General features: G+C 36.4%; 1 protein-coding gene across 6 annotated transcripts in view; it reads left to right on the top strand.

Moving 5' to 3' along the window:
• Positions 1–20167, top strand: part of LOC150108632 (uncharacterized) — a 516846-nt gene that overhangs the window by 315070 nt on the left and 181609 nt on the right. For 5 of the 6 annotated variants that reach the window (XM_090390897.1, XM_090390895.1, XM_090390894.1 and 2 more), the window contains 2 exons: positions 944–1031; positions 9476–11596. In XM_090390897.1, the coding sequence (XP_090247023.1) occupies positions 944–1031; positions 9476–11596 (2209 nt within the window). The remainder of the gene's footprint in view (positions 1–943; positions 1032–9475; positions 11597–20167) is intronic. The other variant, XM_090390898.1, reaches the window with a different exon arrangement.

The following is a 20167-nucleotide window of genomic DNA, read 5'->3' as shown; positions in this document are numbered from 1 at the left end:
ACACAAGAAGAGTTTTTACATTAAAAATCCTAATGGGAAAAGCATCACATTGTGAATCCAATGCAGAAACATACATAAAATCGACTCAATAATAGATAAAATATACAATTGCAGAAAGAAATGGATCCAATATATTGATAGAATAGGCAATTCATAATTTTCGAAAAGATACTTGATGCCATCCATTTGTCATTGATGACCAAGGAAAAAAGATCAGAACATACAACTGGCCCTAAAATCCTTGACAGGATGATGATGATGATGAATGGACATTATAAATACTGGATTTTGTTTAATTTCATCCCATCAGAACATAGTTCTTGCTTTATATTATTTTAAAATGTTTTACCAAATTTTCCTACTAAAATAGCCCAGTCGAAACCAAAATTGAGATGCCCTGTCAAATTTTAGTAAGCCAACTGAATTTCAATAAAATCTTTTGAGCCAAGCAAAGGAATAAGGTACATGTGACCAAAAATAAATCGAATAGATGCAATTTACTTTGTGCAGTGATGCACTTAATAAACCTACAGCACTGCTTCTCAAGCCATTTTGATCTTTCTTTCAATAGACATTGGATGGAAGACTTTATTACTTATAGATTACACCATACCTCTTTTCATTGTGGTTTTACCATCATTAAGCAGGATTTTACAGTTCACCAGATTATATAATCCTTTGCATTGTCCATTTTCTGCAGCTGGCTTTACATCTTTATAGTCCATAGTTATGATTTGTCTATATACTTGTAATTATATCATCATAATGAAGTACTGTATGTCGAGGCTATTTTACCCTCCTTTTTTATAGTTAAGTAGCATTATTAAAGTGATATGCAAAATTTAACTTACTTCCTACCACTAGGATGTGTGTTGTGTATGTACTCTGATTAGCATTGGACATTTCTTTTGAAATAAAATGTGCATTTTTCCCCCTCTTATAGTGATCCCCTTCTTCTGCAGTCATTTCTTGAAAGTGGCAGTGATGAAAATTCCAAGGTAATGACCAGTGCAACAACATACTTTTACAAGGTGAAAAATTAATATTTGAAATTCCTTATAAGTCATATTTTATATTCTACACATAAAATAGAATGCTTATTGAGATTTGGAAACAGCATTGTATACAAAAAATAAAAAAATAATAATAATAAATAAATAAATAAAAATATAATAAAATGCTTAGGCAGCAGTTGTGTGTCAATTTCTTTTTAGATAATTATAGGATGAATGATTAAGAATCATATTTATTTATTTTTTTTATCAGTGGACAAAAATTATAGAAATAATTATAAAAAATTCCTAAATTTCATTTACAAAAGACTTGTCTTTTGTAACCAGATTTACAAATAGGTATTATGTGAGTGCAGTCACTGAGAAAATAATTTCAAATTTCTATCTGGTTGCACTTGATATCAAAGTGGACTGCAGCTGTTCTTTTTCTGATAGCTGAAAATGAATACCACATGGCGATGTAACTCATATTACTTACTATTATAATAACGAAATTATCTCTCGTAAAATATTCTTTATTAGTAGAATTTTTGCCTGAGTATCACAGTCATCATCAGTACAAGTACAAAGGCTAATTAAACAATAACTGATATATTCACAAAGCACCACCTAAGTAGCTAAGGTTAAATTTCCTAAATTTATTTCAAAACAATTAAATAAGTAAATAAAATTTATATATATGTGTGTATACAATTACAAAGGTTAGGAAAGATTTGCTGATTTATAGAGTAGTACTATCTCCCACAAGGGGGAAAGACTTAGACAATTGGATCTGTTTAGGTTAAGGGAAGTGAAGTAACGTTTTACAACGAAATCGGGTTTTGTGAATGACTTGTCAGTCCACTGAACTCTGTCTAGTATTGATGGCATGCTCTGCAAGTCCAGACCGTTCAGGTTCAAGGTACTGAATATATAAGACTTGTGTTCTTCTAACCGGATCAGAGCAGATCTTCCTGTTTGTCTGAAATATGATAACCCACAAGAGCAGGGAATCTGGTAGACACTTGGATAGCTGAGATGTGGGAGCTTGTCCTTTGGAGATGTGAGGAATGTAGAGATTTTTCTGATTGGTCGAAAGGCCACACAAATATTTAGTGGTTTTAACAATTTAGCTATGTGTTCGCTAATGCCTTGCACATAGGGGATAGGCATACGCATAGTTTCTTCTGTATTTGAAGAGGATGCTGAAGCACAACTACTAAAGCTCTTTTTATGAAGGAATTCTTATAACCATTGGATATTAGGAAGGAATTGATATATTGTAATTCTTTTTGTAATAGTTCTTAGAATTCTTGTAACCATTGGATATGAAGAGGAATTAATATATTGTAATTCGTTTAAGTTAAGGGATATTACATCCCATATCGTTTCTTAGCCGAATAAGAAACTCAGAGTTTCATGCCGAATATAGTAGAAACTATATAAAATTCAGCGATTCCAAGCGTAAGCAAATACCTGGATACTGCAGCAACTGACCCTTAAGGTAGTGCAAGCTGAGGCAACTCATGTCAAAGGTGGAGCAAGCTCCAATCACTATTCTTGATATTTACCCATAATGTGAACTTAGCTCCTAGGAGCTGTATTACTGTTCTACATTATGAGAGAAGGTCACTACCCAGACCGGTTTCAACCTTTATTGAGGTCTCATCAGTGAGTAGGTAGACCTAGTTAATACCAAGTTTGTAGCGAACAGAACTTACAACCCTTCTATGAGTATTGCCAATAGGTGTCCTAATAAATTATTAGATATATGAAGAGCCAAAGGCTTCAATTCGGCGACATATGACACTTGTTTAAGTTAAGGGATATTACATCCCATATCGTTTCTTAGCCGAATAAGAAATTCAAAGAGTTTCATGCCGAATATAGTAGGAACTATATAAAGTTCGGCAATTCCAAGCGTTTCCAAGCAATTCCAAGTTGAAACCGGTCTGGGTAGTGACCTTCTCTCATAATGTAGAACAGTAATACAGCTCCTAGAAGCTAAGTTCACATTATGGGTAAATATCAAGAATAGTGATCGGAGCTTGCTCCACCTTTGACATGAGTTGCCTCGGCTTGCACTACCTTAAGGGTCAGTTGCTGTGGAATCCAGGTATTTGCTTACGCTTGGAATCGCCGAACTTTATATAGTTTCTACTATATTCGGCATGAAACTCTTTGAGTTTCTTATTCAGCTAAGAAACGATATGGGATGTAATATCCCTGAACTTAAACAAGTCATATGTCACCGAATTGAAGCCTTTGGCTCTTCATATATCTAATAATATATTGTAATTCTTTTTGTAATAGTTCTTCTGAAGAACAAAAAGGAGTGGGTCTATGAACCAGTGTTTTTATAGTACCTGCCTTTTGACTAAGATGGTCATGTGATTCAGCATGGATGTACTTACCTATATGAGTCCCCTTCCTATAGACTGTGAATTGTAGGTTACCATCTTGTTGGCAAAGAATTAAGAGGTCTAGAAAGGCTAATTGCTTATTTACTTCTACTTCTAAGGTGAACTGGAACCTTGGGTGAAGTGCATTTATTTTTGAGAGAAGCTGTTGTAATTCTTCCGTTGTGCCCTTCCATATGGCAAAAATGTCGTCCACATATCTGAACCGAAGGTTAGCTCTGGGTGAAATGTTGTCAAAGATACGTTGTTGGAAGTGCTCCATGAAGTAGTTGGCAATAGCTAGAGATATTGGATTACCCATTACTGTCCCTTCGATTTGTTGGTTATACCAACAAATGATGTTGATTGTTATATATTGATTTGTTATACCAACAAATGATTTTTGGTAGCTTTACCAACAAATTGAGGGCACATCAGTGGGTAGCCACTGATGTGCCCTCAATCATAAGCCATTCTTATGGTACAGATATGTTGATGTTTTTGTGATTTGGTATGGGTCAGACCTACAAGAGTTTGTCTAAGATCAACGCCTTTTACCGTCATATCCAGTTCACTCTTGAGTTAGAACAATTGCGTTGCCTTTTAGATCCCTTATTACTTTGTGAACCAGATAGTGGTCTTCACTTATCAGTATTCAGAAAGAAAATACATACTGGACTTTACATTCATCCTCTTTCACACCATCATAACTGGCACCAATCTGGCACCATTAAGACTTCTGTACATAGAGCACACTCTTTTTGCTACATTGAATTACTGCTCTCCCAAGAAATAAATCACATGAAGTCCACCTTCCTTACTAACGATTTTACTGAATCACATGTCGACAAGATATTTATTAATTATAGTTTTCTTGTCACCATTCCCTATGTTAAAGAAATCTCAGAAGGTATAGCCAAACTACTTAGATCCATTGGCCCACAAGTGTCTTTCTGTCCTATCAACAAGATATCTACTTGTCTAGGCTCAGCTAAAGATGAACTTCCGCTTTTAGCTCACCCCGGACTGCATCAAATTCCTTGCCAGTGTGGATTATTCTGTTTTGGAAAAAAACAGGTGCATCTGCAGCAGTGAGTCATGATGAACATTTAGACTACGTTAAGTTCCATGAGCCAGAGCAATTGAGACTTGCAGAGCATGCTATCACCACCAGACACTAAGTTCTTTGGAAGAAAATTAAGATTTTCCATAAAAGTAATAATCTAATAATATCTTGGAACATTATACAAAGCAAGTTGCAAGACTTTCTACATCAGCCGAATCTAAATAGAAATGATGGACTTAAATTATCCTTCTTGTGGGAAATGGTTCTTCACAAATTCCAGAATTGACTTAAATTTAATTATATTATTATTTATTATTAGATCTTGTTAAGGTTATTTTTTACTAGAACCTTAAATAAATTAGAGCATGATGCCCTACATCATGTACGTGCAGTTCATGTGCATCATTGTTGAATATACCAGTTTCTGTTCTTGTTTAATTTGAAAGTCATTTTGAAGATGCCCTTGATACTAGAGTGACAAATTTTTTAATGATAAAAATATATAAGTAGGGTAAATCCATTTTATGTTATTTATTAATTATCATGTCTTGCATTCCTATACATCAACGAATGGAAAAAATTACTGTCACATTTTTTCCTTGCTTTCTTACTCTATTTTATATACATTCCACACTTCTCCTCTCTCTCCTTTCCTCCACTATCTTATCTGTATTTCAGCTTGTATTTGAATTCATTCTCCTTGTTATCCTACTCAGTTAGCTAACCTCCTCTCTACTCTTCTAAACTATGTATTTATTTCCTAGATTCAGTCCTCAGCGTTCCACTTCCAACCTTATTACTTGTTTTTCTCTCCAAGTGCACTGCTGTCACATGACACTCCTCTGCAGCAGAATTGGCTCTAGGTTTTTCCTGCCACAAGCTAACATTTTTATTCCTCCCTTTTCTGTTGACTTTTGCATTTTTTTTATTTTTTTTAACTTTAAAATTCCCACCATGGGCATGGATTTTTGTAAAGGCCTGCTCTGGACAAGTTTGTATGTATTCTTAAGTTTGTATGTATAATTATCTTTAAAATTGCTTATCTTTATATAATCGCTTATCTTTAAAAAATAAATGAATAAATAAAAATTAATTTATTGTATTTTATTGTATTTCATGAAATAAATCCTTTTCTACTGATATAATTTTTATTTTAATATAACCATAATTACAAAATTACAGTATTGAGGACTGAAAAAAAAAACCTATATATATACACACACAACACACACACTCTGGGCCAGTGAGGTAGTCCCATTTGATGAGGTTTTGTTTGCAGCATCCTGTCAAGTCTGTGGAGGCTTTTCTAAGTCTGTAAGTCATATGAACACGAAAATTGATTTGTTGTGCCTCTTCTAGCCATTACTGTTTAGTTAATCTTAAACTACACACTTATAGCACCAAATGTCCCCTAGTAGCAGAATTTTGTACTATTTTTTTATCTTCTATAAATAAAAACCCCATGTTCCAGAGTGTGTACTTTCACCAAGTTTGGTTAAATTTTGTCCAATACATTTTTTGCTACAGGGTTCTGAACACCTCCTCTTTAATTATGGCCACCATGCGTAAATTTTACTTCTGGTTTATGTGCATTTTACTTTGGGGAAAGAGATGCCTTGCTTCTTGTTCAATTACATTACAGATTCTCAGTCCTTGTTAAAGCATTCCTGTATTCATATAAGTAGAATATTCCCTTTGGCAGTGCCTTAAAATGTAACTCTTCTACTCACAACTGAAAAGAATATTGTGGTATAAGTTGTGGACTTAATGCAGTATATTTAGAAGCATTAGTATGCATCTTGTAGTGAACCACTAAGAGCAGAACTTGCCGCCATTGAAATGTCATATCTGTTGAGACATCAAATGAAACTTTTATTATGTAAAGGTATTAAGTAGAAGAATTGGTGATACAACTTTGCAATATAAACACCAACATTTTAAAAAATATTTGTTCTTATCCTCTTTTTGAAAGTGGTAATACTAAATAAGTTCTAGCACATTGAGTGTAATTTTTTTTTGCAGGTAGTTGAGTTTTTCAGTGTGGAACTTTGTGTGTGTGAGAGAGAGAGAGAGAGAGAGAATTCACCCTGTCTATTGCTCTTATAATCTACTCTTCGGAGTTTTCTTTACAGATAATTCAATGATTTCCTATTAGATTATTAAAACTGAATGATTCCCAGGAAACTGTTGACTGCTTTTTTGTAGAAAACTCCACACAAAACAGTTAACAGATCTCTCAGTTACTCTGCCATGTTGGAAAATCATTTAGCTAGGCACTTAACAGAAGACATGTTTAAATATTACCATTCTAGAGGCCATTTGATATGATACTCATTCAAGGATTGGTTGAATGAGAGTTGGATAATTGGGAGATTACCATAATTTGATTTTCTTCCACGTGCTTCTTCATAGACAGGAAAACCTCGTTTAATGCGAATTCGATATGCACAATAATCATTTAACCCGATTGAATGAAATGATACTATTCTCCGCTTTAAGTGAGTGATTAATCAGTTAACATGATTTTTTTACGTTATGCAAATTTTTTTGTCGTCAATCTGCAGCGAGTGGAAAAGCTAGAAGTCATTGAGAGACATGAAAGTGGTGCTAGTAATGCAATGATCGTGCGAGACCTAGGATACCGTGAGTAGAGTTTGGACTATATTAAATAAGAGCAAAGAACACAAAAAAAAAAGGAAAAGTTGCTACTGCTTCTTTAAGCATGCAGATTACCCGAAATAGAAGCCATTTAATGATCGAGATCGAGTATCTTCTATCACTCTGGATTGAGGATTATAACCAAAAAAAAAGAATACCTCTTAGTACAGGGAATATTCAGGCAAAAGCTCTCAATATTTCTACCTCATTGAAAGAGGCCCAATTTCAAGAGGAATGTGAAAGCTTTACTGCAAGTTTAGGATGGTTTGATTGTTTTAAAAATCAAACTGGACTGCATAACATAAGAATAACTGGGGAATCTGTTAGTGCTGATAAAGATTCTGCAGCCAAGTTTCCTGAAGAATTGCAGAGCATAATTCAGGAGGGGAATTATGATGATCGGCAAATATTCAATGTCGACGAAATTGGTCTCTTTTGGAAGTGTATGCCAACAGAAAGTTTCCTAGCTAAAACAAGCATCTCATCCAGGATACAAAGTATGTAAAGATCGCCTTACACTTTTATTAGGAAGCAGTGCAGAAGGCAACTTTAAATTTGAGCCTATGTTAATTTATCATCCACACAATTCATGATCTAACATTATTGAAGAAATCGGCACAATTGAAAAAAAACTTGGATTTAAAGAACTGGATAATGAAGATGTGAGAAACTTGCTATATTCCCATTCAGATCATTTAAGTAAGAATGATCTCCTTCAACTAGAAGAACAGTGTGCATGTGAAGAAGAAGAAGATAAGGAGTGTGACTAAGAAGCTAACTGCAAAAGAACTTGAACTAGTTTTCAATCATATTGAACATGCTAAGGAATTTTTGTTTGATGCTGATCTTTACATGGAATGAAGTTTCGAAGTCCACCGAATTCTTGATAAAACAATCGCCAGCTATCGCAAATTGCATGTCAAGATGAAAAAGTTGAGCACGATTCAAACTATTTTACTTAATTTTTTTGTAAAAAAAAAGTAGCCCAATCAAATGTTTAGACATTAAATAAAAATTTAAGCAATTGATGATTTTTATTAACTTTGATGATTTTATCCCCTAATATAACTTATACTGTAATTTTTTTTAAATTTATGCTAACTGATGGTTGAATTATAATTATCCCTATTGTTTATTATATTCACTTAACATGATTTCGCCTAGCACGCAGTAATTGATGGATGAATTAATCGTGTTAAGTGAGGTTTTACTGTATTGAAGAACTGTATGGGACCAAGTCTTTTTTTTTTAACCTTGCGGAGGGGTTGTGGTCGAAAAAATTGCAGCATAGGTTGCTTGTATCTGAGAGATATATTCATTACGTGCTCATTCATACATACATTCATGTGCTAAAATGCAATAAAATTTTTTTAAAAAAAACAATGCAAATATAATACATGTTTATTTATTTTCAGTTACAATCTAGAAATTATTTAACAAAGATGGTAAAATGTCAAAGTATGGTAAGATGTCAAAATAAGAAAGAAGGAACATCTTTTGTGGCTTATAAATGGTGGGGAAGAATTGGGTGGAGTCAAGTTTAATTTTTTAACACTTTTTTTAATTTACTTTAAATCCAAAATGCACATCATAAAAGGTGTGTATACAGTGTAACTGATGTAAGAATATATACACATGGTTTTAAGAAACTCAAACTGGTATTTACTTAAATAAGGCAGTGCATTTTTGAATTCTTTGTCTTTAATTTCAGTTTAAACACACACAAAAAAAAAATTGGAATACACTTTATTGAAATTTGGATTTAAATCAAGTTGTAAATCACAAATTGTATAAGAGAGATACTTTTTAAAAAAAAATAAAATAAATTTATCTAATGATTTACTTAGCAAAATTTTCACAGAATCTGAACTTTTAAAAAGAATACAAAACAAGGCTTGTGTTAACACATCACTCTTCTGTGAGATCACTGGCCAAACAAGTGAGATCACTTTTTTGATGGCACAGATTAACCTAAACTGTAATTAGATATCACAAATGATCATATACAACAAAACCTGACATTGTTTGAAAGCACTGAGAAAGATTCTAGTTATGAAGTGAACAGTGTAGTGAGATAACATAAACAAAAAACATATTACAGATTAGAAGGCTGTACGTTAATAAAGAGTCATACACACTGTGTATTACAGTGAGGCTTGCAATCCATGGAGTTACTTTTTTTTGTATTATATGTGTGAAGTTTAATATGGTCTGTTTTCTGTAATACATATCAAATACTAATACTGATCATTTGTTATATAGAAAGAATGAATATGTGTATTATAAGCATTTTAATGGAATTTTCATGTGTTTTTAGCTAAAATAAAAAGAAAAGAATATAGCATTTCATTTCATTCTAGGACCAGCAAGATGGCATGTCATCAGAATCAGTAGTGGAAAGTCCCCAACTAGCCCGCCAAACTCATGTGACTGTTACTACTCATCATCCCCTTCCTACTGCCATCCTTGGGCCAGGAATAGAGCCGTCCTCAGAACAAATGGGATTCAGCTACCCTGTTGAAACAGTAGGACTCTTTGGCCAAGCACCTGTTTGCTCAACTGGGGCTGGCCCAGGGATGGGATTATCCTTTGTTGTTGCATCTTCTGCTGGTCCTGCAACTTATCATACTGCATCACCTAGTGGAGCCACTATACACCATATCCCATCACCAGTGTCACAATCCCTTCACCAACCCTCACCAGGATCTGCACCACGTTCAGCTACACCATTATCACATGCAATAAAATCACCAAGCCAAGGTCCATCTTCTGTGCACAGCATGCCTCCACCATCACCTCTTCAACAGACTAGATCTCCATTGCCTTCCCATACTCCTTCTCCAGCACCATCATGGTCTCCAGTGCCACCAGCTCCATCTCCTGTTACAGGACGAAATCAGTCCATATCTTCTATAGCATTACAGCAACAGCACAGTCAACTTATGCAATCATCAAATAATGTTACTCAGTTAGTACAGGCCTTAACCTCTCAACAGCCATATTCACAAAAAGTGTCATTGCAACATCAATTACAGCAGCTTCTCATTCAGCAGTCTTTGCCTCCTGCTTCTCAATCCCAACAAACACGATTGTCCACAGTTTCTGCCCCAGTTGTTCCTGTAACAACTGCTGTTCCTGTTGCACAGCCTCTGGTCCAAATATTACCAGCTCCACAACAAAGTTCATCGGTTCCATCACGGACCACTCAAAATTCAGTGAGGCCTATTCAGCCAAAGTTGCCTCAACAAATTCTTCCAAAACCTACAGGAGCTACAGCAAACCAGTTTTCTGCTCCTGTTGTAAAACAGGCAGGGGCTGCAACAGTTACACCAGCTCAGCGAGGAATTGGTGTTGGACTTCAAACTGGTGCTGCCGGTCAGCTAGTTATAGGTCAAGGACAGCCTGGTGTTTTTAGTGGACCTCAGGGCACAATTGTACTTAACCAGATTATCCCTGCAGTAGGACAGAGTCCTATTTTAATTCAGGGTAATCTTGGAAATTTGCAGGGTGTACAGTTGACTCTAAGGCCTCCTGTTAGTGCATCATCAGGACAAACAGTAAACCCTAGTGGTGCTCAAAATAATGCAACGTTAATTGCAGCCCTTCAAGCTCCAAGTCAGACTGCTCAGGCTCTTTTCACACAAACAAAGTCACCTCTTTCTGGACAACAGACTATAATGATTCCAAATAATATAGCCCATGCTGGTATTGCTTCTCCGAGTCTGAATCTTTCAACAACTGCAATTCCAAATAGTACTGTGGTACCTTCAGCTTCACAAGGACAAGGTTTATTAGCTAGGCCAAATATTATTTTGGCACCTAGAGTTATGGGCACGAATCAAGGATTACAGCTGCAACAAATTCAGACACCTCAAGGTCACATCCTTGCTTTAGCTCCTAGCCCAGCTATTACAATACCCCAATTGCAGACTGCATTGCAGAACACTACATTAGCAGGCACGCAAATAGGTCCTGGTGCAGTTTCTGTACCTGGTGTTATGGCTGCTGGTCAGAGTGTTATTTCTGGTCTTTCCCTTCAACCACCCCAAACAACTTTACCTCCACATCAGCAACATCTCTTTGCAGGTCCAGGTTTGCCCTTTCAAAATCACCCAGAACAACCACCTGTTATTCAGGTTGCACCTCAACCACAACCACCACCACCTATTACTACCTGTGTACCATCCAGCCAGACATCAGTACAGGCCCAGCCATCACCAAAATCTTTATCATATAGTACTTTAAAACCTTCCAAGCCACCTACTGTGAATTTAGAAGATATTCTTAAAGAACATGGAATTGTGCCCGAAAATACGCCGTCACCATCTCCGCCTCCACCTTCTCTGTCACCACAAATGCAGGAACCATCTCATGAGCTGCTTTCATTACCAAAATCACACTCAAATTCTACATTTCTTTCACATGAATCAACCTTGTTAGCTTCTCTGCAGGGACCAAACCAAATGGTTTCTGTAGAACAGGTAAGTTTTCCATTTAATATATGTGCGTAACTAACTGGACTTGTTATATATTTACATCTTTTTATGTTTTGTTGTTTCAATAATTTTTATGCTGCATTATAAAATTGTGATCTACTCTAGATTTTCAATAGTTCTGAAAAGGTCATCAAATTTACACCTATTTATTATTTTTTTGAAAATCCATATGTTTAACATTATATGGATTATGGAAGTTCAAGAATCTGAAAAAACAACAACAACAACAACAAAAAAAAAGATAAAATGAATGTGATTGTGTGTTGCCAAATAGTTAAACATCATACAAAAAATATTATTAGCTGAATTACACCAGAGGGATTGGCATCTTGCAAAGATGAACTATTGTCTTTAACCAAAATCTCTCTCTTTTTCTTTTCTTTTTTCTTTCTTTTTTTTTTTTTTTTAATAAACAGTAAAGAAATAGCATAGTAGAATATTCAAGAGAAGCATGTTATTCATAGTAAGAAATTAAATGAAATAATTATGATTATAGATATTTGTTTTGTATTGCATCCTCAATATTCAAAAGCAGCAGTAGAATGAATGCACATCCATCAGCTTCCAAAGTGACTACACAATGCTAGAATTTTGTTGTAATACACTGTCTGAGAATCTTTTCAAGACATTTGTCCGAATACAGGTTATTCAATCTTTGTCATAAGTATTAAGCACTCTGCATTGTTTGAAATTTTTATTACAGGATGAAAATTATTTTTATTATCTTAAGAGGTGATTATTTGCAGAGTGATTTTTACAAAGGTTGTCTGCAAGGATAAAAAAATCAGAACTCCATGGTGGACTCAGGAAGTTAAAGAGGCAGTGAAGGAAAAGAAGAAAGCATATCAAAAGTTCCTGGCAAATAAGTCAGCTTGTACTCTTAGAGAATACAGAGACAAATGTAAGAAAGCTAAACACTGTAAAACTAGCTAAACAAATGTCATGGGAGGACTTTGGCAAGAACATAAAAATAAATATCAAGAAGGTTAGGAGTAAAAGGAGTTAGAGATGATAAAGGTGACATGAAAACGGGAGAAAAAGATATCCTTGAAATAAGGAGTAATTACTTCGAGAAATTGCTAAACGAAACAAGCAGTGATAGCACAGTGGTAAAAAACACTCAACAGGCATATAGTCAGGAATACATATCCATAGAGGCTGTCAGGATCAGATCTTCAGTTTACGACAAATAGTGGAGAAATCATGGGAATATAACAAAGATCTTTATTTGAATTTTGTAGATCTGGAAAAAGCATATGATAAGGTGCCAAGACAGAAGATATTCAATACGCTACAGTTATATGGTGTCAATGGGGCATTATATCAAGCAATACTTAGTCTTTATTTGAGTTGCAAGTCAGCAGTTATATAATTGATGGAAGTACAGGAAGATGGTTTAATGTTAATTCTGGTGTGAGACAAGGATGTACATTATCCCCTCTGTTATTCATGATCTATATGGATCACATTATGAAGGAAAGTGGTATTAAACATGATATCAAAATTGGATTGGAGGGGTGCTTAAGGGTCAAAGCTGTATAACTGAGAGGAGACCTCCACATAGCCTTTAAAGGAATGCGGAGAACTGACCAGGGCTTCTGACCTAATGTCCAATCCTTACCTTCTCGTGGTGAGGATTGGACATTAGACACCTTGTTGGGTATCTGCTTGGATACTGAACGAACGAGGATGGGCTAGCAATTTGGGATTTAGCCGACCAAATTGTATTCTTATTGGTTAAACCAAAATAAAAAATGATGGTACAACATGACAAAATTTCATGCCGGCTGGGGCGTCGCCCGGTTAAACAAGGCCCCCGTTGTTTTTGCCAGGGAACCAGGGCGAACAGCGAAAAGTCAGCTACTGGAACAAATCTGAAAACAAACCCCAACTCAACATCACCAGAGTTAAAGATCGGTACTAACTGGTAATTAGTTTACGGAATTAACAACGCATATAAAGTATATTAATTAAAGGTAACTTTAATGAATAACTTCTATATTTCGGCAATGTCACATTGCCATCTTCAGGAACATAAAGATATGGTATGTGCACTCAGGAACTAACACAAAGCAAATGAGGAAGAAAGCAAGAAACTAATATTGTTCCTAAAGTCCTAATGGTGCCCTCTTGCGGGCTAATTTGGTAGTCTTGGCAGTTGGACTGAAGTTCTCATAATGAAAGTCTCCCAAATTTGGGGCAGTTTCATGCACCCAAATTCGTTGAGGTTAGGAACGTTTTTTAGAGCTGCTGAAGATTCTTTGAATAATCTTTCGTATTTAAACTTGCTGCGATGAATTATTTTTGTTTTCTTCCAACGAATTTTATGGTGGGTATCCAAGGCATGGTCTGCCAGCCCAGAGCGGCTGTACTGGTGAAACCGGATGTAGTCTTGGTGTTCTGAAATCCTGATATTTGTTGTTCTGCCTGTTTGGCCAAAGTAGGACAATTTGCAGCTGCAAGGGACCTGGTATACACCAGGTAGGTCTAGGGGAAGTGGTTGGTCTTTGGTAGAGCAGATAAGGGATGCCAACTTTTTATATGGTCTGTAACAGGAAGTAAGGTCATATTTTTTGAGGATATTGGTTATTTTCTCAGAGGTGCCCTGGATGTAGGGGATGGTGATAGACTTGGTGTAATCTTTATTGGGGAGGGGGGGGGTTGTGGTTTACAGGTTTTAGTATTTTTTGGATTTTTTTGGGGTTATAGCCATTGGCTAAGAAAGTGTTGTGGATGTGGTTTAGTTCAATAGTCAGGGCCTTGTCATCTGAGCAGATTAATTTTGCCCTGTTATATAGTGTTTTTATCACCCCATATTGTTGTGAGGGGGGGGGGGATTGCTGGTGAATGTATCTGCCAGTGTGGGTGGGTTTTCTGTAAACAGAGAAAACCAAAGATCCATCAAGCTGGCGGGTGATTAAAGTGTCTAGGAAGGGGAGGGTGTTGTTTTCCTCTTTTTCTAAGGTGAACTGGACTCTGGGGTGTTGGTTGTTTAAGTGTGCTAGGAAGGAGTGGAGTGTGTCTGAGCCATGTGGCCAAATAGCAAACACATCATCCACATAACGAAGCCAAATAGTGGGTTTTTATGGGGCGGAGTTTAAGGCTTTCTCTTCAAATGTCTCCATAAAGAAACTGGCCAAGGGTGGGGAAAGTGGTGAACCCATGGCTGTCCCCTCTATCTGTTTGTAGAACTTTCCTTGCCAAACGAAATAGCCTAAGTTCATTGTGAACTGAAATAGGGCTGAGATATCGGGAGGAAACTTGGCTTGGATGAGCTCAAGGGTTTCTTTGAGTGGGACATTAGTGAATAGGGAGGAGACGTCAAAACTGACCATTATGTCAGTGTGTTGGAGTGTGAGGTTTTCTATACTGGCTTTAAAGTGGGCTGAGTTTTTTATGTGTGATGGTGTGTTGCCAGTGTAGTGTGTGAGCGTTTTGGCTAAATGTTTGGCTAATTTATATGTGGGGGAATCAATGCCATCCACTATGGGACGTAATGGCACATTTTGTTTATGTATTTTTGGGAGTCCATATAATCGGGGGGGGGGGGGTCTAGAGTTATAAGGTTTAAGTTTGTTGGTGACTTTCACAGGCCAAGAAGTGACTTTCTTAAGGAGTCTGTGGATAGTTCTAATCTGAGAGCTGGTCGGATTATATTCAATGGGGAGGTAAGTAGTACGGTCTAGTACTAAAGAATTTAGCTTACCTTTGTAGTCTTTTTGATTGAGTACCACAGTGGCGCTTCCATTATCAGCTTTGGTGATTACTATTTTTTTGTTGTTTTTCAATTCTTGAAGGGCTGTATGTTCGTTTTTGGATAAGTTGGATTTTGGAGGTTTGGCTTTGGTGAGAACACCGACTACATCCAGTCTCACGTTGTTGGCGATATGGTTAGGCAGGTTGCGAATTCCACGCTCTATTTGGATCATGATTTCTTCAGCAGGTATCCTTTTAGGAGCTAGGGCAAAATTGTAACCATGTGAAAGTGCTGTGAGTGCTTCAGGCTTTAAAACTGCCGACGAGAGGTTGCCTACAGTGTTGAGTGGTGGCTGAGGTATGGAAGTAGAAGTCTTTGTCAGGTTTTCATATTTTTTCATGTGCCGACTACGTATTTTTTCGAATTCCTTTCTTGCCGATGCGCATGAGATGTCATGAAGTATAGACCATAGATCAACGCCGAGTGTATTCGACAGCTCTTCCTCTAGCGCCCGTAAGGTTTTGTTTTCATCGGCAAGGAGAACGCGCGTCGCGGTAATTTGTTCTCTTAACAGGGCGAAGCTAGTGCGGTTATAAATGCGTAGAACTTTCTCGGAAGTGAAACGGTGCTTCAATTTGACACAATTAGGGATCACTTTGTTATCCCGGCAGCGTTTTAGGAACGTCAGACGATTTATTTGCCTCGATATCTTCAACCTCAATTTGCAGTATTGACGGGCCTTTCGTGCGATTGCATCTCCGTGGATGATCATGATTCTGGTAGTAAGACTTATACGTTGGTTAGACATAACTGGTAATTAGTTTACGGAATTAACAACGCATGTAAAGTATATTAATTAAAGGTAACTTTAATGAATAACTTCTATATTTCGGCAATAAACCACAACCCCCCCTCCCCCCTCCACAATAAAGATTACACCAAGTCTATCACCATCCCCTACATCCAGGGCACCTCTGAGAAAATAACCAATATCCACAAAAAATATGACCTTGCTTCCTGTTACAGACCATATAAAAAGTTGGCATCCCTTATCCGCTCTACCAAAGACCAACCACTTCCCCTAGATCTACCTGGTGTATACCAGGTCCCTTGCAGCTGCAAATTGTCCTACTTTGGCCAAACAGGCAGAACAATAAATATCAGGATTTCAGAACACCAAGACTACATCCGGTTTCACCAGTACAGCCGCTCTGGGCTGGCAGACCATGCCTTGGATACCCACCATAAAATTTGTTGGAAGAAAACAAAAATAATTCATCGCAGCAAGTTTAAATACGAAAGATTATTCAAAGAATCTTCAGCAGCTCTAAAAAACGTTCCTAACCTCAACAAATTTGGGTGCATGAAACTGCCCCAAATTTGGGAGACTTTCATTATGAGAACTTCAGTCCAACTGCCAAGACTACCAAATTAGCCCGCAAGAGGGCACCATTAGGACTTTAGGAACAATATTAGTTTCTTGCTTTCTTCCTCATTTGCTTTGTGTTAGTTCCTGAGTGCACATACCATATCTTTATGTTCCTGAAGATGGCAATGTGACATTACCGAAATATAGAAGTTATTCATTAAAGTTACCTTTAATTAATATACTTTATATGCGTTATTAATTCCGTAAACTAATTACCAGTTATGTCTAACCAACGTATAAGTCTTACTACCAGAATAAAGATCGGTACTATCAACATAAGAAGCCTGAATGGCAAAGAAATGGAGCTAGCTGAGGAATTAGATAAGTACCAGATCGACATAATAGGGGTGACTGAAACAAAAAAGACAAAAACTGGTGAGATCTTTCTGAACAATAAATACAAAATGTTATATTCAGGCAATGACAATCAAGGAAAAGGAGTAGCGTAGTATTCAACACAAAATATGAGGCTAATCTTCTTGATTGACAGTCAGTCTCAAGTAGAGTAATGTGGGCAAATATGAGAATGGGGAACTGGACAATGAGACTTATTTGTGCCTATGGTCCCACAGAAGGTTCTACTAAGGTAGAAGTGGAGGAATATTTTGAGGCTTTAGAAAAAGCTACGGACACAATGAAAAAGGAAAAGTTGGTCCTTGTTGGGGATCTAAATAGCAGAGTAGGAAATGATTGTGAGACATACAAAAATATTTTGGGAAAATTTGGAGAAAAGAGCAAAGTTAATAATAATGACAAATATGTGTTGGATTTCTGCTCAGGACATGGACTGGTTATTACTAACACAATGTTCCAACATAAAAATGTGCACAAATTCACATGGAGAGAAGAGGCAAGGAATAAGAAAAGTCTCATTGACTATGTTATTGTTGATAGTGATTTTTTCTCCCTGGTGCAGGACACCAGAGTGTACAGAGGATTTGAAATTGGAAGCGATCACTATTTAGTTTTGAGCAGGATAAAATTGAATTTCATATTGAAAAGAATGGCATGTAAGAAAGTTTTAAAGCGAATGAAAGTTGAGCAGCTCTCAGATGTGAACTGTAGACTAAAATACACAAAGATTATTGAAGGAAAAATGAAAGAGTTTGAGAACAGAAACCAAACCTTGAAGATTCAGTGGCAAGCCTTGAAGAAAACCCTGATTGATTCAGCTAGAGAGGCATGTGGTGAAGTTGTCTGCTAAAATAGAAAAATTAGAACTCCATGGTGGACACAGGAATTAAAGAGGCAGTGAAGAAAAAGAAGAAAGCATATCAAAAGTTCCTGTCAAATAAGTCAGCTTGTGCTCTTAGAGAATACAGAGACAAATGCAAGAATGCTAAACACTGTGTAAAATTAGCTAAACAAAAGTCATGGAAGGACTTTGGCAAGAATATAGAAAATAAATATCAAGAAGGTGGCAAAATATTCTGGAGGTTGTTGAAGAAGCTTAGGAATGGAGGAAAGAGTGCTGTAAAAGGAGTTAGAGATGATAAAAGTGACATGAAAATGGGAGAAAAAGATATCCTTGAAGTATGGTGTAATTACTTTGAAAAACTGCTAAATGAAACAAGCAGTGATGACAGCACAGTGGTAGAAAACACTGACCAGGCATGCAGTCAGGAATACATATCCATACTTGAAGTAGAAAAAGCCATCAAAGGCTCGAAATGTGGAAAGGCAGCAGGAGTAGATGATATTCGACCAGAAATGCTGAAGTATGGTGGTGTAAGAGTCATACAGTGGCTGCACTGCATAGTTCAGAAAGCCTGGACAGAGGGACGAATTCCCGATGATTGGAGTAGAGCTCTCATAGTACCCATATATAAAAAGGGAAATAAAACTGAATGTGAGAATTACAGAGGTATTTCCCTACTGAGTGTTCCTGGCAAGATCTATGCAAGTATACTTGAGAAACGGTTGAGAAGAATTGTGGAAGAAAAGCTTGGTGAAGAACAAGCTGGATTCAGGCCAAATAGAGGCTGTCAGGAACAGATCTTCACTTTACGACAAATAGTCGAGAAAGCATGGGAATATAACAAAGATCTGTATTTAAGTTTTGTCGATTTGGAAAAGGCATATGACAAGGTGCCAAGAGAGAAGCTATTCAATACGCTGCAGTTATATGGTGTCAATGGGGCATTATATAAAGCAATACTTAGTCTTTATTTGAGTTAGAATTGAAGGAAGTACAGGAAGATGGTTTAATGTTAAATCTGGTGTGAGACAAGGATGTACATTATCCCCTCTGTTATTCATTATCTATATGGATCACATTATGAAGGAAAGTGGTATTAGACGTGATATCAAAATTGGAGATGTTAATGTCAGCTCTTTGCTTTATACGCATGATGTTATACTTCTAAATAAATCGCTACAAGTCTGCAGGATTCTCTGACTAAATTGAGTAGCTGTTGTAATAGATATGGTATGAAGTTCAGCAATAAAAAGACAAAGACAATGAAAATAGGCAGAATCATTGAAAATGTCAACTGTGTTGTGAATGGAGAACCTGTGGAACAAGTGTAACATTTCAGCTACTTAGGCACGATTTTTAGTGTAGATGGTAAATTAAATATGGAAATAGACAACAGAATCAATAAAGCTGGTATAGTAGGAAGTCAATTGAATAAATTCATATGGAATAAGAGAGAAATTAGTCAGAACACTAAATTAGCTGTATACATGACAGTGTTCAAACCAGTTTTAACTTATGTATCTGAGAACTGGGTCAGAAGTAAAACACTTGACCAAAGACTAGAGATCACAGATATGAGAATCCTGATAAAGATTAGAGGCATGAACAGATGGCATTAATGGCAATATCATATTAAAAACGAGGATATTAGGAAAGAACTTGACATTGTCAGCATCCAGGAATACGTTAGCAGAGCTAATCTCAGGTGGTATGGTCATTTAAACAGAATGGGCGAAGAAAGATCGGCAAAACAAGTGTTCTCTGGCAGGTTGGCAGCAAAACGACCCAGAGTAAGACCAAGATATAGGTGGATTGTTACGGTACAAAATGCCTTTGACGACAGAAATATAAGATCTGATAATATTGGTGTCTTGACAAGTAACAGACTGATCTGGAGGAAAATTGTAGATAGGAAGTTAGTAATGATGTAAATTTTTCATGTAGTACTATCATATCCTGTACACCCCTTTGGGGTACGTGGCAGGAATTTGACGATGATGATAAGAGGTGATTTTTTTTTATCAACATTGTTATTGATGATTGCTTTCTAACTCTAAAGTAAATTTGATTTTGTCATGAAAAGAGTTGATTTTTTCTAAGAACTCATGTAAGCTTTCTACTTTTTCTCTCCAGATAATAAACACATCATCAACGTATCTCCACCAGACTGTTGGTTTTGGAGTAATGTTAGTTAGAATATCATTTTCTAATTTCTCCATAAACAAGTCTGCA

This window comes from Typopeltis vanoorti, chromosome 3 (genome assembly GCF_054136105.1).
Source record: "Typopeltis vanoorti isolate ZY-2024b chromosome 3, IOZ_Tvanoo_1.0, whole genome shotgun sequence".
NCBI classification, from domain to species: domain Eukaryota; kingdom Metazoa; phylum Arthropoda; class Arachnida; order Uropygi; family Thelyphonidae; genus Typopeltis; species Typopeltis vanoorti.
Note: the sequence above shows the minus strand (reverse complement) of the source record. Positions and strands in the feature narration are given on the sequence as shown.